General features: G+C 43.7%; 3 protein-coding genes across 7 annotated transcripts in view; 1 reads left to right on the top strand and 2 right to left on the bottom strand.

The window, feature by feature from the left end:
* The window catches only part of LOC137249852 (uncharacterized), a 352,644-nt gene that overhangs the window by 323,593 nt on the left and 10,429 nt on the right, over nucleotides 1–18,622 (top strand). The window lies entirely within an intron of this gene.
* Nucleotides 1–18,622, bottom strand: part of LOC137249849 (zinc finger protein 665-like) — a 396,955-nt gene that overhangs the window by 185,024 nt on the left and 193,309 nt on the right. The gene's annotated exons all lie outside the window — the stretch shown is intronic.
* On the bottom strand, nucleotides 7,106–18,234 carry LOC137247598 (uncharacterized). Its single transcript, XM_067778577.1, has 5 exons — nucleotides 18,085–18,234; nucleotides 17,376–17,965; nucleotides 13,055–13,340; nucleotides 7,869–12,496; nucleotides 7,106–7,797 (listed from the first exon to the last, which is right to left on the bottom strand). Exons 1-4 carry the CDS (start codon nucleotides 18,232–18,234, stop codon nucleotides 8,129–8,131), a joined length of 5,394 nt encoding a protein of 1,797 aa, XP_067634678.1. The 3' UTR covers nucleotides 7,106–7,797; nucleotides 7,869–8,128.

The following is an 18,622-nucleotide window of genomic DNA, read 5'->3' on the forward strand; positions in this document are numbered from 1 at the left end:
CGAGGCTGCTGGAAGGTAGTGGGGATACGCTTAGGCGTAGACTACGGGACGCCCTTGGGCGTGAGCAGCAAGGAGCCACAAAATATTTATAAAAGTTACGTGGACGTCGGGTTTTGGGATCAAGCCCAGAACAACCTGTCCGATGCAACCATCCCTTGCACGAGACACACTGAACAGAGTATGACCGTCCTAAAAAGATTCTTTTCTGGCAAATGCAGCAAAACCATTTCTCAGGACCGGGGTCAGGAGACGGACCCGGATTGGGTTCGATACCTTCCCGGAGTAAGAGAATATGTAGCAGTCCTGCTGCAAGGAGCTGCTGGGAGGATGACAATTTGTGGGAGGGACGAAACAAATTAAATGGGGTCACACTGAAATGACAGTCCTTGGTCGGGAAAAATCCCGAGTCGCTCCGGTACATAGAACCGACTGCCTTGGGAGAGCCGACATCATCGTCATTGGTTGTAGTGAGACACACCACCTTAAAAATTTAGAACAAGTTTTCGAAACCTGTAGTTTAATTTAAAGCTGAATCCAAACAAGTGCAATTTCCTTCGTTGCGAAGTAACTTTTCTAGGCCATAAATGTACGTCAAAAGGTTTTCTACCAGATGATTCGAAAATAGACGCTATTAAAAGGTATACTAAGCCAAAAGACAAAGATGCGGTTAGGCGATTTGTCGCGTTTGCAAATTACTACAGGCGATTTATATCGAATTTTGCGTCACTGGCAGCGCCTTTAAATCGTTTAAATCGGAAGCGTGTGAAAACGCTTTTGAAAAACTAAAACTAGCATTAATGTCTCCTCAACTACTACAATACCCTGACTTCACAAAAGAATTTAAAATTACAGTAGATGCTTCTAAGAGTGGGTGTGGTGCTATATTAAGCCAAAAGCGAAAAATGGGTTTCCACTCAACATTTTTACAATGGATTTATTCATACTTATCCAATAGGATAAATTTTGTTGTTATTGACAACGTAAAGTCATCGCCTTATGTAGCAACCTCAGGTGTGCCCCAAGGTAGTATCCTTGGCCCACTTTTCTTTATTCTCTTTATCAATGATGTAAGTGCTTGTTTCAAGCAATGCAATTATCTCCTTTACGCTGATGATTTGAAAATTTTTTTTAGAATCAAGAACGAGTCTGATACTCTCATACTACAATCTGAGTTAAATAATTTTAATGAGTGGTGCTGTAAAAATAAGCTTGCGCTGAATGCCAACAAATGTTATTACATAACTTATTCCAAATTATGTAATAAATTGATTTCGTCTTACTATGTCTCTAATAAGCCGTTACTTAGGGTGAATAAAATTCGGGATTTAGGTGTTGTATTTGATTCGTCTTTTACATTCACCGAGCACTTAAATTTTATTATCCCCAAAGCATATTCCTTACTGGCCTTTATTAAAAGAAATGGATCCGAGTTTAAGGACCCATATACTAAAAAACTATTATATAATGCCTTTGTGCGGTCAAGGCTTGAGTATGGTTCCATAATATGGAGTCCTTATTATGAGGTACACAATAAGAGAGTCGAACGTGTGCAAAAAATATTCATGAAGTACTGTTTATACGATATAAACTTCGATCTGCCTCTTCCTCCATATATCTCTAGGTGTAAGCTAATTAATCTTCACACATTAGAAAGTAGAAGATTAATTACATCTATAATGTTTATTTATGATATTTCCAATGGCAATATTGATTGCCCGATACTGTTAGAGTCTTTGAACTTTTATGTTCCATCACGGACTTTGCGCCAATATAATATGTTTTTAATTGACCAGTTTAGATCTAATTACGCACTTAATGGCCCGATCACTCGCGCTCTAATTGCTATTAACTCAATCAATAATAATTATTGTATTGATTTTGCGATATCTCGTCGAAGTTTTAAAAATATGTTATTTTCCATTTTAAATTAAGTTTACTGTAAATAAACCTTATGTTTAATAATGTTTAATATAGTCTGTAAGATTTTTGTAATCATAGACTGAATAAAGAAATATGAATATGAATATGAAAAGCAGGGTGATAATGATTTACCAATTTGTTTCGCGTCAAAATCTTTTAATAAAGCAGAACAGAAAAAATCAATTATCGAATTAGAACTCCTAGCAATACATTTCGTTATAAAGCATTTTCGTCCATATGTTTACGGTACAAACTTCACAGTAAAATCCGATCATAGACCACTAGTTTATCTTTTTATCATGAAAGACCCTTCGTCTGAACTTTCTAGAATTCGATTAGAACTGTCAGAATATAAATTTACGATTGAATATATCAAAGGAAAATCTAACGTTGTGGCTGATGCTCTTTCACGCATTAGTATAGATATAAAAGAATCTACAAAGCATGTTTTAGCAGTCCAAACGCGATCACAAACCAAACAAAAGGAATTACAAAATAAAGATGATAATTTTACAAATACTTTTTGCGAAACGCCTAAAGTACAAGTTTATGACAAATTTTCATACGATTTTTCAAAAAAGATACCGTGAGTACAGTCGACTACACAATTTAATAAGAATAATGAGATCTCCAATATACAAATTTATGCGCATTTAAAACATAAAAAACTAAACCTACTTAATTTTGTGAATGCTAACGAAAAAACAAATTTAGTTATTTTCGAGGCTTGAAAAAGCAGCCGGCAGGCACAATATTAAGTAGTTAGAATGGCCAAAAAATGATGTATTTTTCAAAGAATTTTCAATTACAAATGATTTTAAAATTTAATTTTTAATAAAATTTTAAAATCATTACAAATAATATTAACAGACCCCGTAGAAACTGTAACAGAAACAGAGCAAAAACAAAAACTTATGACAATTTATCATGAGGACCCTTTGTTAGGCGGTCATTGCGGTATAAAACGATTATATTCCAAATTAAAAACAAAATACTATTGGAAAAATATGACTCGTGACATAGCTGTTTGTCAAAAATTGCAATAAATGCCTTTTGAATAAAGTAAAACCAAAAACAAAGCAAAATCTTGTGTTGACTCCAACACCCTGCAAACCCTTTGACATAGTAATTGTCGATACAAATAGGTCCGGAATCCAAATATGATAGCAAGTTCGCTGTTACTATGATTTGTGACTTTTCTAAATACCTGGTAACAGTAGCTGTACCAGATAAATCTGCAAAAACTATTGCTTGTGCTATTTTTGAAACCCCTATATTAACATATGGTACAATGAAAGCTATTAGATCCGATTTAGGAACGGAATATAAAAACGAATTATTCTCTGAATTGACAAAACTTTTAAAGATTGATCATGATTTCTCAACAGCTTACCACCACGAAACTGTTGGTACTGTTGAAAGAAATCATAGAGTCTTTAACGAATACTTGCGTGCATATCTAAATGAAAGGTATTCAGATTGGGATACATATTTAAAATACTTTACATTTTTACACAATACTACAAGTAGTTCGGTTTTTGATAATAAATTTACTCCGTTTGAATTAATATTTGGCAGAAAAACTACAATGCCACATGAATTGCAAAAAGAGCAAATTGATCCGATCTATAACGTAGAAAATTACGCAAAGGAGCTTAAGTTTAGAATGATAACACCGCATAAAATGGCAAAATATTTGATTAATAAGCATAAGATTAGAAATAAAGATGTATACGATAAAACGGCTAAGCCCTTAGAAATTAAAATTTATGAAATAGAAATAAACATAACAATATATATCAAGGTCCCTACATAGTAAAGAATATTGATGGACCAAATGTAACAATTTGTGAGATAAGTAAAGAAAACGAAAAAATTGTACATACAAATCGAGTACAAAAAATTTATTAAATTAATAGTATATTACTAATAATCTTAAGATATAAATATATTTTAAAAATCTGCCAATGAAGGCTAAAAATGTAACAAATAAATACACATTTAATTAGGTATATTCTACAATAAGAAGGTAAAAAACCGGTTTACTTCAAACTGTAAATCAAATATTTCAAACTAACTTTTATATATTTCACTTTATTCAAAAATTTTTTTTTTAATTTTTAATCATCTTTTTAGAAGTTGCACTGTGACGAACGAGTGAGTCCCGGGTTAGAGCACCCTAATGCTAGCAAACTCATTCGCTCATAACATTAGAACAACATATTAAAGCCTAAAGAAGAATGTGGCAAGATTAATTACTTTAATCTTACCAAATTCTTCTTTTCTAAAGGGGGATGATGTAGATAGATAGATAGATAGATTGATATTTATTATTAATATGTTTACATATTTTTTGATTACACAATAAATTTTAAATATCATAGTAAATTGCATTAAAATAAATTGCAGCTGGCAACCCTCTTTAGAAAAGTGCAAGATGCAACCATACATCAGATGCACTTGGCATCACTAAAATTGTTCGAGTCGAGCAACACGGAGAGTTTCTGATTGGTTGAAACTGCCGTTGCTCGACGCCATGATTAATTTCGACGCCATCATTAATTTCGTTGCTAAGCACCGTAAAGAAACTGCCTAGCTACAGAGTTGCGTTAGCGGCAGTTTTCAGTTTAAAGTGAACCGGCAGCTGCATAAGCATGAAACAAGAAAAAACGTAGAGAAATTATAAAGTGGTTAAAAAGACTAAAAGTATAAAATAAAGCTGTGTAAGAGACTAGAAAGGAAAGTGTTACATATAGTTGTAAAGAAGGAACTAAAGTGTACGTTTATAAATAAAGAAGAATATAGAAACTAAAAACCAACACCAATTTAAAGAATTAAGGGAGAGTGTCAAGCCGGGGCACTCTCTATGGGCTTATGCTCCGGAATTACTCAAATTATGGGAATGAGACGGGATAAAGTATACCAAAATGAAAATGAATTAGTTTGAATTCGGTACAATGGTTTTATTATATTTATATAATAAAGTATAAAAAAGGATGAAACTAAAAAGGTATGTATTTAACTTTAAATTACCTTCGATGTGGTAGCTGCTCCGATGCTCCTGACTGCAGTTGTTGAAAGTCAAAAAAGAAAGAAGAACGAAAAGTAACTAGGATTTATATCGGACCGGCCGATCATAGGCCCTTTCGTTCAGTTTCCCCTTAATTCGAACTCTAACATGCATTTGTGTGCAACAGTTAGACAATAAAAAAGTTCACATTAGGGTGGCATGAGATATTTAGCTTATCGGCCTAAACATCCCGGCCCCCTTGCGGTAAGAAAGCATATGTGTCTAGGGCAGCCGCAGAAACTACCATTTCGAAAGCTGTAAATGTTGTAAACTAGAATATAAGAAAACATACGTGGATTAAATTCAATTGCACTGTCCAATATATCTATCGAAAAAAAGAATGTGGTAGAGGCGATGCAATATTGTCACAATTTATATATTAATTCAAAAATTCAAAATAAGAGGTTTTGCATTTAGGCGCCTCATATAATATTCATTATTTGAAAGAAAAGAAATGATTTGTAAAACCTTAAGTTTAATGTTAAAAAGTTTAGACATTGGTGACTCCGGAGAGTACCCACCCAAATATCGTGCTTTGAGCTAAAAGAGGTCCGAATGTGTTCGGTAGGAGGCTAGGTAACAAGATTTCTCCGTAGATGTCCGCTCCAAGAACTAAACGGATGGGCGTCGACCTATAAAATTGAGGGTCTGCCAGCCGAATGTGGGTGTAGCTGCTGGCTATTGACGAGTCCAGATTGCCCCCTGGCGACACCCTCTGATAATATGGGATTAGGGTAGCGTATGTGGATATACGTTTATTTTCGCCATGCTTCCCTCTTATACTTGCTCACTGATCCTGGACGGGGTTAATCCTAATTCATATGCCAAATCGGATGACATGATTGTATGTGGTGAGCAGGCGTCAATGAGGGCTCTGACAGGGTGGAGACGTCCCATGGCTTCTACTCTTACCACTGCGGTGGGTGCAATCGCGAGAGTTAGCCGCAATGTTGGTTGACTGGCTGCGTGTTGTCCTATTAGACCATTGCGAAAGGTTGTCGGCTTATGAAGCTGGCGTGAATTACTTATATCCTTCCCATGTCGCTGTCGATGCAGGTGGAGGCCTTGACTCTACTCCGCGCTTGGTGACTTTATTTTGTCGGGTAGGATGTTGGCGTTCGTGTTGTAAGCGGGGTCGGAGAGACCGAGTCTCCAATCCCCTGGTAAGGGCCGGGCGAAGAGGCCGTGTCTCCGCTCCGGACCGAAATACGTCGTAATTTGTTTGGGATTCAGGACGAAGAGGCCTGGTCTCCGTTCCAATCTCCGAGGCGTATAAAGAGATAACGTTGTCGTCTTCCTCTTCAGTTACTTGCGTGCTCCAAGGTTTGCTGCGTGCTTCCCAAAGAAGGTTTAATTCTTCGTTGTCGTCCTCTAGGTGGAGATTTGAGTGGTGCTTCTTGCCTCATTGACGGCATCTCCCTTGAATTGTGCATTCCCTAGTGAAATGGTCCATGGCCAGGCAATTTCCACAGAATGACCCTTTTAGGGCTTCGCGGAGTCGTTCCTCTGGTGTCTTGGCGCGGTATATGGGGCACAGACGTATAGGGTGTTTTTTTTCACAGAGATGGCACTTTTTGTTCAGGCTTGATGAACCCTCAGCATGCTGTTTTAATGCGCGAAACCGACCCATTTCTCCTGAAAAGGTTTTGGTTATAACTCTTAAAAAACAAAATGATTTGAGTCGATTTTTTTTACTGAGGTCGGGTGACGAGAGATAGCAAATGTGACTATGGCCTAAATTAAATTGAGCAGTTTGAGTGCCCGTGTATTAAAATGACGGATATGTGATTGTCTTAAAGTGCCAATAGACGACGCGCTTGCAACATCTTAGAGCAGCTGACAGATCGACATATTCTATAACGTGATTGCTGATCACAAAAAATCCAAACCCACAAAAGCTGCTGTTTGAAATTTACGTGTCGTGAAAAAATAAAGTATTTACGCATATTACTAAGATGTCTATACGTCAGGCTCTCATTTCCTATAGGATTTTGTTAGCAGGCAACATTCAGTCAAAAATATGGCGAAACCAAAAAAAGTAGAAAACCATAATAAATCTGCCATCAATGAGGTAGTTAAACGTGAACGTACATTTGTCCAAACGTGTGCATAATATTGGCTTCAAGAAGCGCGCACCACGCGCTATCAAAGAAACACGCAAGTTTCCAGAGAAAGAAATGGGTACCAATGATGGGAGAATAGACACACGCCTGAATAAGCACATCTGGTCAAAGGGTATTCGCTCCACTCCAGTTCGCGTGCGTGTACGTCTGGCGCGCAGGAGAAACGACGATGAAGAGTCCCCCAACAAACAGAAAATGTTGAATCCAGCGATGATTGAACAGAACAATTTTTGGCATGTATCAATGCAGTTAAGCTAAACGTCCGTGGTTAGGAGTTGATTAAAAGTACATATTAAAGTTAATAAATGCATTTTATATTTGCAAAAAAAAAAAAATGTGCATGAAATTTGAAAAAGGAAAGCATTAAAGTTCATAACGATGAAAAGTGCTGTGCATGAAAAAGTAAAGTTTTTACGCATATTAGTAAGTTGTCTATAGTTCTTTAAATATAAAATATGCAGTCAAGTGGCTCCAATGAGTTACGCCAATTTCCCGATTACAACAGTGCCATTAGTGTAAGCAGTCTACCAGCACAAATAAAGTAAATTCTCCAAGCCATTCGTCTGGCGCTGCAAGTGGTGGAGGCTTTGGTAATAATGCTGTGATCGCTGCAGCTCGGACGATGACTCGAAATTTAACATCAAACTAATTTTAACGTTGAAATGTTTGATAGAGAGTTTATTTCTAGAACAGGGATTAGAATATAAATGTGATGACAATCGAACAAATAATGGAATTGTACAAATTAAACTTACCGCGGTTGCGTCTCGTCCGGCTTACTTTCAGCGAATGATATTGACAAGAGACAATCGCGGTTTACATTCCAATGCATACATACAAACAGATGATTCACAATAAATACAAGTAACAAATGATCGACAGGGTTGCGTGCGGCCGTGCTGCCACACCCCCGCCCCCGTGAATCAACAAGATTCACCAGATTCTACGTCCAACAACGCCAATTTGGATGCAGCTCGCCGCCACGTTCCTTTCGAAGTACGCACGTCCGCTTGCCTTACGACGCCATCCACTCCTGGGTAACTTGTTCTATAACGCCTCGACACCATTGATTACGTGGTATGGAACTGTCGCAAATAAACACAATATCGCCAATCTTCAAGGATCTTGTAGCCTCACACCATTTCGCACGACGGGTTAATGTTGGCAAATACTCTGCAATCCACCTCTTCCAGAAGTGATCTCGTAGTTGGCGAGCAATCCTCCACTGCTTTCGCAGAGCACATAGCCTTTCGGGCTGTACATGAGTCGCTGGTGTGTGCGCAGTGTTGGCCGTGCCGAGCAAGAAATGGTTTGACGTGAGTGGTTCCTCCTGGTCAGGTGATATTGGCAGATGAGTGAGAGGACGAGAGTTGACGACGTTTTCCGCTTCGATCAAGAAGCAAATCAGTGTGTGTTCCTTCGGACATCTCTCTTTCAGTGTTTGACGCAGCACTCGTTTTACGCACTGCACCATCCGTTCCCACGCACCACCCTCGGATGGATTGATCGGACAGTTGAACCACCACTCCACTCCTTTACTTGACATTTCTGCCTGCAAGCGTTCGCAGTCGAATACTTCACTAAACCGTTTAGCTTCTTGATTGGCGCCCAGAAAATGTTTTCCATTGTCTGACCTTATTCTCACGGGAACTCCGCGACGATTGATGAAGTTGCGGATAGTTATGATACACGCATCTGTACTTAAGTCATGAGCGAGTTCCAAGTGTATCGCCCTAATGGTGAGGCAGGTGAACAGTGCCACCCAGCGTTTCTCATGACGTCGCCCGATCGTGACAATGATAGGGCCAAAATAATCGAGGCCGGTGTAGGAGAACGGTCTTACGTACGGCGTTAAACGATCAACGGGCAATGGCCCCATAGTGGGTACAACTGGCGCCGCTCTGGACAATCGACAGACTTGACAGCTACTAATAACGGTTCGAAGTAACTTACGCAATCGGGGTATCCAATATTTTTGACGGATTTCGCAGATTGTTGCTTCTGCGTTTTGATGTTTCATGGCAACGTGATGGTGGTTCACTAGAAGCTTTGTTAACGGATGATTTGAGGGTAATATAATAGGACGTCGAGTGGGAACTGGTAGCCATTCTGCGGCGTCGATGCGACCTTTCACGCGAAGGATACGATGCTCATCTATGTAAGGCGAGAGTTTGTAGATCACACTTGACCGAGAGATGGGAGTGCCTTTTTCGAGCAAACGGAGTTCTGCGGCGAACGCTTCAGCTTGAACCTGGCGATAAATAACTGTCTCAGCCGCTTCCAATTCCCATGACGTTAATCCATAGACCTCATCAGGTTGCTTACCGTTGCGACATCGCCCCACGAAACGAGTCACCCATCCAATTGTTCGGATCAGTCTGCAAAAAGATGTAAAACGGTTGTAATCGACAAAAATATTACTCACAACGGCCAAGGCATGTTTCGGACGGAGTTCTTCATCGCCGGAAGCGTCAGTTTTTTGGATTTCGGGGCCTGTTGGCCAATACTCTTTTCTCATTCGCAAAAACTGTGGGCCACTTAACCAACACGATTCGGACTCAGTGCAAGTGCGTCTAGCTCGGGTGGCTTCGTCGGCAACGTTATGACCTGTTGGTATCCATCTCCAACTACATAATGTTGTAGCGGCTATGATTTCCGCCACTCTGTGGGCGACAAATGGTTTATATCGTCTATGTTCGCTGCGTATCCACTTGAGTACGGTTGTTGAATCGGACCATAGGACACAATCGGATATGACAACCTCATGCTCCTCACGGATTGTTTGCATCAATCTTGTGCCGAGAACTGCGGCTTGCAGCTCGAGGCGCGGCACAGTGAGTGGCTTCAGTGGAGCGCAGCGTGATTTTGAACAGACGAAGGATACGCTTATTTCACCAGCCGAGTTTTCGATCCTCCAGTATGCCACTGCTGCGAACGCCTGTTCGCTAGAATCAACAAAAATGTGCAGCTGAATATCGTTTGGCTTTTCGCACCGAAAGTAGTATCTTCGAATTTGCAAACATGTGGTTGATGGAAGTCGTTGTTGCCATGAACGCCAAGCATCATTGAGATCGTCGGCTAATTGTTCATCCCATTTAATCTTCCTTCGCCAAATTTCACGCATTAATAATTTCGCTGTAATCGTAAGGTTGTTGAGAAATCCGAGGGGGTCGAATATCGACATTACAATGCTGAGCAGTTCTCGTTTGGTGGGTTTCCCTTCGCCAGTGTTGATGGCGTCGTCTATTTTGTGGAATCGAAGTCTAAAGGTGAAACAGTCGGTAGACGGCTGCCAGACCATACCAAGAATTTTCTCAACGGCTATCTCTTCCTTGCTAAGAATGGGCATGGCAAATTCCGTCCCGTTGAGTGCCTCCAAAACTTCTTGCGAATTCGATGTAAAGCGGCGTAACTCGAACCCTGCAATCTTATGGATGTCACGCACTTTCTTCGCGACGTCGATTGCTTCCTTAGCATCGTTAAAACTATCAACGAAATCATCCACATAATGTCGTTCAAGGATCGACTTCACGGCTCCAGGAGGCTTCTCTTGGTGTTCTAGGGCGTTCAGGGATTTCACATACTGGGCGGCACACGGAGAGCAAGCCGCTCCGAACGTCATTACTACCATCTCGAATACCTCTGGTTGTTTTGATGTGTTGCCGTCACGCCATAGGAAACGTTGTGAACATCGGTCCTCCTTACGTATGCGTACCTGATGGAACATTTCCTTTATATCGCCACATACTGCTACTGCTCCTTCCCGAAAGTGGAATAACACGGACGGCAGAGGCTGGTATTCTTGTGGACCCTTAAGCAACTGGGAGTTGAGAGAAACACCATGGGACTCAGCTGCAGCATCAAACACTAGGCGAAGTTTTCCAGGCTTGTTAGGATTGGTCACCCCAAAGTGTGGCAAGTACCAAGTTTTTTGGGAGCTTTGTGCTGCTTCATCTGGCGTGAGTCTACGCGCGTAGCCCTTGGTGACGTAAGAGTCCATGATGTCCTTGTACGCATTGGCGAATACTGGATCTTTTTGCATGCGCCTTTCAATACCGACCAAACGTTTGTACGCAGCTGAGTAGCTTTCAGGGAGATGGACGTCGTCTGTTTTCCAAAGCAGGCCGGTTTCGTAGTGCCCGTCTACATGGCGCGTGGTTGAGGCAAGCAATGAACGTGCTCGCACGTCTGCCTTGCCCCCAATGGGCGGTGATGACCTTACTCCAAACCCTTCGGTGCTGAAATAGTCAGCAATCATGACGTCAAGCCTTTGCTCAGACGTATGCCCTACGAAGAGACTTGTGTTCGATTCTGGTGAAGGGGCTGTTGAGGGTCCAAATACTGTCCACCCCAGCTCAGTGTGGGCAGCATACGGCCCGTTGGCATTGATTCTTATGGTCCCACTCGGAAGCCCTAAGTGGCAGTGATCCAGCCCTATGAGTAGTTTTGGTGTAGCCCCGTTATATGGTACTAGTGGTAGAAATCGGTTATGACTAATGCTTTGACAAATATCAGTATCGCTCAGAGTCTGACATGGCAAATTCAGATCACGTACACTGTAGACATGGCGAAGCGTGTGCTTTTTATTCATACCACACCCGCTAACCAACATGCTGACCACTGAAGCAGGCTGGTGTGCCTTGTGCCCACCAAACCACTGCACATTTAAGCTTCGCGCTTCACCCTTAAGACCCAACTCCTCGACTAGTGAACTGTCGATCATGGTAACGGAAGAACCTTCATCAAATAAAGTGTAAGTGTTAACAGTATTTTCATCATTGTACAACGTCACGGGCAAAATACGGAAAAGAAGTTTACTAGACTTGACGTTAGTGACGCAACTCAGTACTGACGATGAGTTTGGGGTACGACGATCTTGTATGTCTGATGCGGGCTTCTCCGCAGGACGGTGCACAGGGGTGGCATCGTGAAGCAGCCTATGATGCGTTTTCTTGCAGCCATTGGATAAGCAAGTTTTGCGTCGGCGACACTGGCGCGAGGAGTGGCCTCTAGCTAGGCATGCGAAGCATAATCGTTGGCTTTTTACAAACTTCCACCTGTCTGCTACACTCGCGTTCAAAAAACGTTCACATTCCTGAAGTTTGTGATAATTTTGACACATGACACATTTGGACTTATGAGTTGGTTGCTCTTCTACGGCGTGTAGTACCACCCGACGTTTTGGCTCACGTGGTTCGTGCTCTTGGACTTTGCAAATTAAACCCGCTATTTCACTAAGCCATTCGCTTAAGTGAACGACAGTAGGATACGGTTGTATCGCGGATGAGTAGCGCGCCCATTCAAGGCGCTTTGACATTGGTAACTTGTTGATTAGCTCGGAAATCAAGGTTGGATTTGCTAAATGTTGATGACCGCCGGCGGTCTGTAAAAAGGCAGACAAATTTTTTACTTTAGTAGCAAGTGATATTATCTTGACAACTCCGTTTTCCGATATAGGGCTAATTTCCTTTACCGCAGCTAGCTGGCTTTGAATGAGCTGCTCTGGTCGACCGAACCTAAAACGTAGTTGCGCGATAACGGCGTCGACGTTGTCGGGGTGAATAAGCAGCGATTTCACAGTCTCTCTAGCTTCACCCTTTAAACTTTTTTGAAGGCGTTGGTTATTTTCCAACTTCGAATACCCGTATGCAGACGTAGATTCTATAAACGCATTGATGAAGAGCGGCCAATCCTCAGCTAGTCCACTGAACTCTGGGAGATCTTCGCTTAAGGAGTTTCCTTGGAAACGTTAAGGTAGACGGCATGCTGATGGGACGGCTGACGGGTGGCGGTGGCAATGTGTTGTTTACGTTGCCGTATGAAGACGATATAGCAGGAGTTGAATCTAGAGACGCGCTGTATCCTGATGCTGACTAAAAGGCGGGGACCGCATTGTAGTAAGGGGCATTTGAGCTACCAATATCTGTAGCGGCGAACGAACGTATGGCGGGAGGCATTGTCCCGTAAATTGCTTCAACGGAATTAGCGCTAAAGACTCCGGTGGTTGCAGTTGGAGCTGCGTTATATGTCGTTGCAATATTTCTTGCGGCGGCAGCGAATGGCGCGGTGGAAAACGATGGTACGGCGCGGTTGGCAAAAGTAGTTGCGTCGACGTTGACGCTGGCAGAATAGCCGGCGCTGGCAAATAGGGCAGCGCAGTTGGCTGGCTTGGCGCTGGCAGCGGGTGCGCCTGTTGTTGTTGTTGTTGTAGCAGTGCTTCGCCCCACCTAACAGACGCGACCGATCACAAACTGTCATCAATATCCTCTAACGGGAGTCCAAGGAAACTTGCTGTTTCAACAGGGGTGGACCATAGGGAAAGGGGTGTTAGAGGCGTTGGTTCCACATTACAATTAAAGAGATGGTTGGTGTCATGTGGGGACACATTGCAAGCGGGGCATACATTTTGTATGTCGGGGTTGATTCTGGATAGGTAAGAGTTTAACCTGTTACAGTATCCAGAACGAAGTTGAGCCAGAGTGACACGCGTTTCCCTGGGGAGTATGCGTTCCTCTTCCGCAAGTTTTGGATACTTTACTTTGAGTACTGGGTTCACCGGGCAATTCCCGGCATAAAGGTCCGACGCCTGTTTGTGGAGTTCACCAAGGACCTGCTTATGTTTTTTCGCTTCATACGGCTGTGTTCTCAGATGCCGTATTTCCTCAAAATGCTTACGGAGATGACTCCTTAAGCCCCTAGGCGGTGCTGGCTCGTCAATCAGATGTCTGTTGGGATGCCCAGGTTTCTGGGTATTCAACAGGAACTGTTTGGTCAGCATCTCGTTTCTTTCCCTGATGGGGAGTATTCTCGCCTCATTATGTAGATGGTGTTCTGGGGACATAAGAAGAAAGCCCGTGGCAATTCTGAGAGCAGTATTTTGGCAGGCCTGTAGCTTCTTCCAGTGGGTAATTTTTAGGCTTGGCGACCATATGGGTGACGCGTAGCACGTAATCGGCTGGCTAATTGCTTTGTATGTAGTCATGAGCGTTTCTTTATCTTTTCCCCAGGTACTGCCAGCAAGGGATTTGAGGATTTTGTTACGGCTCTGAATTCTCGGAACAATTGCGGTTGCGTGCTCACCAAAATGTAGATCCTGATCAAACGTCACACCCAAGATTTTGGGGTGTAGGACAGTCGGTAGCGTAGAGCCATCGACGTGGATGTTCAAAATGGTCGACATTTGGGACGTCCATGTTGTAAATAAGGTCGCGGAAGATTTAGTCGGTGATAATGCCAGGTTTCGCGAGGCGAAAAAACTGGAGAGATCAGGGAGGTAGCCGTTTATTTTATTGCATAGCTCATCGATCTGTGGGCCTGGGCCTGTGGCCATTACTGTGCAGTCATCGGCGTAGGAAACGATTGTGACTCCTTCCGGTGGTGAAGGTAGCTTAGATATGTAGAAATTAAACAAAAGTGGGGATAGGACACCACCCTGTGGCACCCCTTGTTTAATTCTCCTTGGCTTTGATGTTTCGTTTCTAAATAGCACCGATGCCTGCCGACCACCCAGATAATTTGCGGTCCACCTTTTAAGACATGGGGGAAGGGTAGACCCTTCCAGGTCTTGCAGTAGCGAGCCATGGTTGACCGTATCAAAAGCTTTTGATAGGTCTAGCGCTACGAGTACTGTTCTATGGTGGGGGTTTTGATTTAAACCGCAATTTATCTGGGTGCTGATGGCATTTAGCGCGGAGGTAGTGCTATGGAGTTTTCTGAAGCCATGCTGATGGGAGGCTAGTTGCAAATTTGCTTGGAAATAAGGGAGCAAAATGGCTTCGAGCGTCTTTGCTACTGGCGATAGGAGAGATATCGGACGATACGACTCTCCTATGTTAGCTGGTTTACCAGGCTTTAGTAGCGGGACCACCTTGGCCATTCTCCATTTCTCGGGTATGACAAAGGTGGAAAGAGACAGGTTGAAGACCTGCGCTAAATATTTGAAACCCTCTTTCCCTAGGCTTTTAAGCATCGGCATGGCTATGCCGTCTGGGCCCACTGCTTTGGATGGTTTAGCGCGACCAATGGCGTCCTCAACCTCTTTAGCGGTGATGGTGATTGATGACGCGCTGAATTTGTGTTTATGTGCGTGTCTGTTGGCCCTCCGTCTAACTTTGTCGACCGTAGAATGCATTATATATTGTCGGCAGAAAGCGCTCGCGCATTTTTTCGCATCCGACAGCACTTTGTCGCCAAAGGCGATGGAAACTTTGTCTTTGTGCTTAGTCGGATTCGATAGGGACTTTACGGTGGACCAAAGTTTACCCACACCGGTAGAGAGGTTACAACCTCTTAGGTGCTCCTCCCATTTCGCCCGCTTGTGTTCATCCACAAGCAATCTGATGCGTTGGTTTATATCCCTTATTTGGGGGTCGCCTGGATCAAGCTGCCTTATAAGGTCACGATCTCTCGCTAAGTTTGCGGCCTCCGCCGGGAAGTGGGCCGGATTTCGGGAATTCTCCCGGCGGGAATGAAACGTTCCGAGGCGGATTCAATGACCTTGCGGAAGGCACGCTCCCCTTGGCGGGCATCAGTCGGGATAGGGAGGGCAGCAAAGAGGTTGTCTGTAAAGGATTTATATTCTTCCCACTTTCCTTTTTTAAAGTTTATGAAAGTGCGTTTTTCGGTGACGATGAAGTCGGCGGTACGCTCGAGCGAAACAAGTATAGGCAGGTGGTCGGATGCCAGTGATACCATCGGCTGCCAGTTGACGCAGTTTACGAGTTCTGCGCTCACGATTGAGATATCTGGCGAACTGTGACAGCTTCCTACCATACGTGTGGGGGCGTCTCCGTTTATTGTGCAGAACGTCGTTTCTTCTATTTGATCCGCCAACATCTCGCCCCTACTGTCCGCCCGCAAATTTGAATGTCATAGATCATGATGGGCATTGAAGTCGCCTAAAATAATGCGATTGTTTCCAGTGAGTAAGGCTCTGATATTAGGGCGGTATCCACCGGGGCAACAGGTGGCAGGGGGGATGTAGATGTTGATGATTTCTAGGTTTGCATCGCCTGACCGGACAGATAGGCCTTGACGTTCTAAGACGTTGTCCCTGCGGTCGATGCCAGGATCAAATATGTGATACTGCACAGAGTGGTGTATTATAAACGCGAGGCCGCCTCCATTTCCGCTCTCGCGATCTTTTCTGTGGACATTATACCCAGAGCAGGTCTGCAATGCAGATCGTGCTGTGAGTTTAGTCTCTTGAATCGCAGCAATGCGGATGTTGTGCCGCTTCATGAAATTGACTATCTCCGTAATCTTCCCAGTTAGTCCATTACAGTTTAACTGCAGAATTCTGAAGTGCATGAGGGGAGACGTCGCCACTCTGGGGGTAAGTGACGGGTGACTACGCCTGGGTTGAGGAAGGCCAGGACGCAATTGCTGTTGTGGCCCTGGGACTGGGCGTCCTTGGGCAAGCATTGGGGTACCCGGATGATTTGGGTTTGCGACCTGGCAACATGGCGCGATGAAACCCGTCGAGGGGTTGCCGTCGCGGAGACCAGAACATCTAGGAAAGTGGCACCACCCAAGGCAGGAGCTGCATTGGGCGGATGTCGCAAACATATATATTCTGTGCTGGCAAACGGTGCAAACGGAGGTAGGGACTAAGAGTCTGGTTCCCTGACCTACACGATTGCTGCCGGAAAAGAGGGGGGGAGAAGACGGAGGCAGGGGCTGTTGCTCAGCATTGCTTCCGACTCTACTACGAAGATTGTAGTTATGAGTGGTAGCAGCTGTTTGAGTTGTTGGCGCCGTAAGGCGCGAGCAGCAGCGGGTACTTGTTGTGGCTTGCTGAGCAGCGGGGCTGCTGGAAGGTAATGGGGGGCGCTTAGACGTAGACTACGAGGCGCCCTTGGGCGTGAACAGCAAGGAGCCACAAAAGATTTATAAAAGTTACGTGGACGTCGGGTTTTGGGATCAAGCCCAGAACAACCTGTCCGATGCAACCATCCCTTACACGAGACACACTGAACAGAGTATGACCTTCCTAAAAAGATTCTTTTCCGGCAGATGCAGCAAAACCATTTCTCAGGACCGGGGTCAGGAGACGGACCCGGATTGGATTCGATACCTTCCCGGAGCAAGAGAATATGGAGCAGTCCTGCTGCAAGGAGCTGCTGGGAGGATGACAATTTATGGGAGGGACGAAACAAATTAAATGGGGTTAAACTGAAATGACAGTCCTTGGTCGGGAAAAATCCCGAGTCGCTCCGGTACATAGAACCGACTGCCTTGGGAAGCGAGCGGGTGCGCCTGACATGGCTTTATATGGAACGCCGGCATAGTTGGCGCTGGCAATAGAAGCGCCTGCCAGTGCACAATATGAATCACCATCATTATTAGCGAAAGCGGGTTTAGTCGCACTGGCAACAGAAGCGCGTGAAATGGCACTGTATGAATCACCGGCAAGATTGGCGAATGTGGCACTGGCGGTTGTAGTATCTGGTATGGCATTGTAAACATCACTGGCAATTGTGGTTGAAACAATAGCACCCAGCACGGAGGAAGTTGGCATTGCGATACAGAAGGCATTAGATGAAGCAGTGGGATCAGGCGCGGCAGAATGGTCCGATTGCATTGCGTTGTGGGTAGCGCGGACGAAGGAAGCAGCGTTTGGCGCAGCGGCGTCGGCTGAGGGCGCAACAGAGCTTTGTACGGTGGCGTAGGACATGGGAAAGTTAACGGGATGCATTACTTGGTTGGAAGATTCGTAGATATTTCCATTTGTAACGGGATTTGACATCGTATGATGTTGGACCGCTAATTTTAGTTGGCAGTTCTGCGCCTCATTCTCCCTAACCTTGTTATGCACCCTTTTCAACTCACTCTCCAATGCTGCGATTTGTTTCTGAAGCACAGATATGACGTTATTTTGTGCCTCTACGTTGTTGACGTTGGTAGCGCCACCCTCTTCTTGCAGCCGCTGGCTGTTTCCTTCACCGCTTACCACCTCTGCTTGTAAATTACTTGTTGAGCGATGTTGTTGCCTTCGTCGCTACTCATTGCTACGTTTATTGAATTTTCTGGTGTATTTGCTTCACTTTCTGTTGGCTGATCCTCTTGGAAACGTGGACTTTTCCTCCGTACCGGTGTTCGCGGCAAAGTCCCCAATGGCATGTTAATTAAATGGAACAATATATACAATAAATTTCACCAAGCTGCTTTGCAGCAACATACATATACATTTAGTATGACGAAAGAAAAAATGTACTTATTGTTTAGACAGCATACAAAAACGCCGGTAACGGTGCTCCCTTCCAGTGATGAAATTATTTGCCAATGCAAACTTTATAGAAATTGCAGCGCGAAATAAAGATGTGATCGCTGCAGCTCGGACGATGACTCGAAATTTAACATCAAACTAATTTTAACGTTGAAATGTTTGAGAGAGAGTTTATTTCTAGAACAGGGATTAGAATATAAATGTGATGACAATCGAACAAATAATGGAATTGTACAAATTGAACTTACCGCGGTTGCGTCTCGTCCGGCTTACTTTCAGCGA

Source organism: Eurosta solidaginis, chromosome 4, assembly GCF_040869045.1.
Source record: "Eurosta solidaginis isolate ZX-2024a chromosome 4, ASM4086904v1, whole genome shotgun sequence".
Taxonomy (NCBI): Eukaryota; Metazoa; Arthropoda; class Insecta; order Diptera; family Tephritidae; genus Eurosta; species Eurosta solidaginis.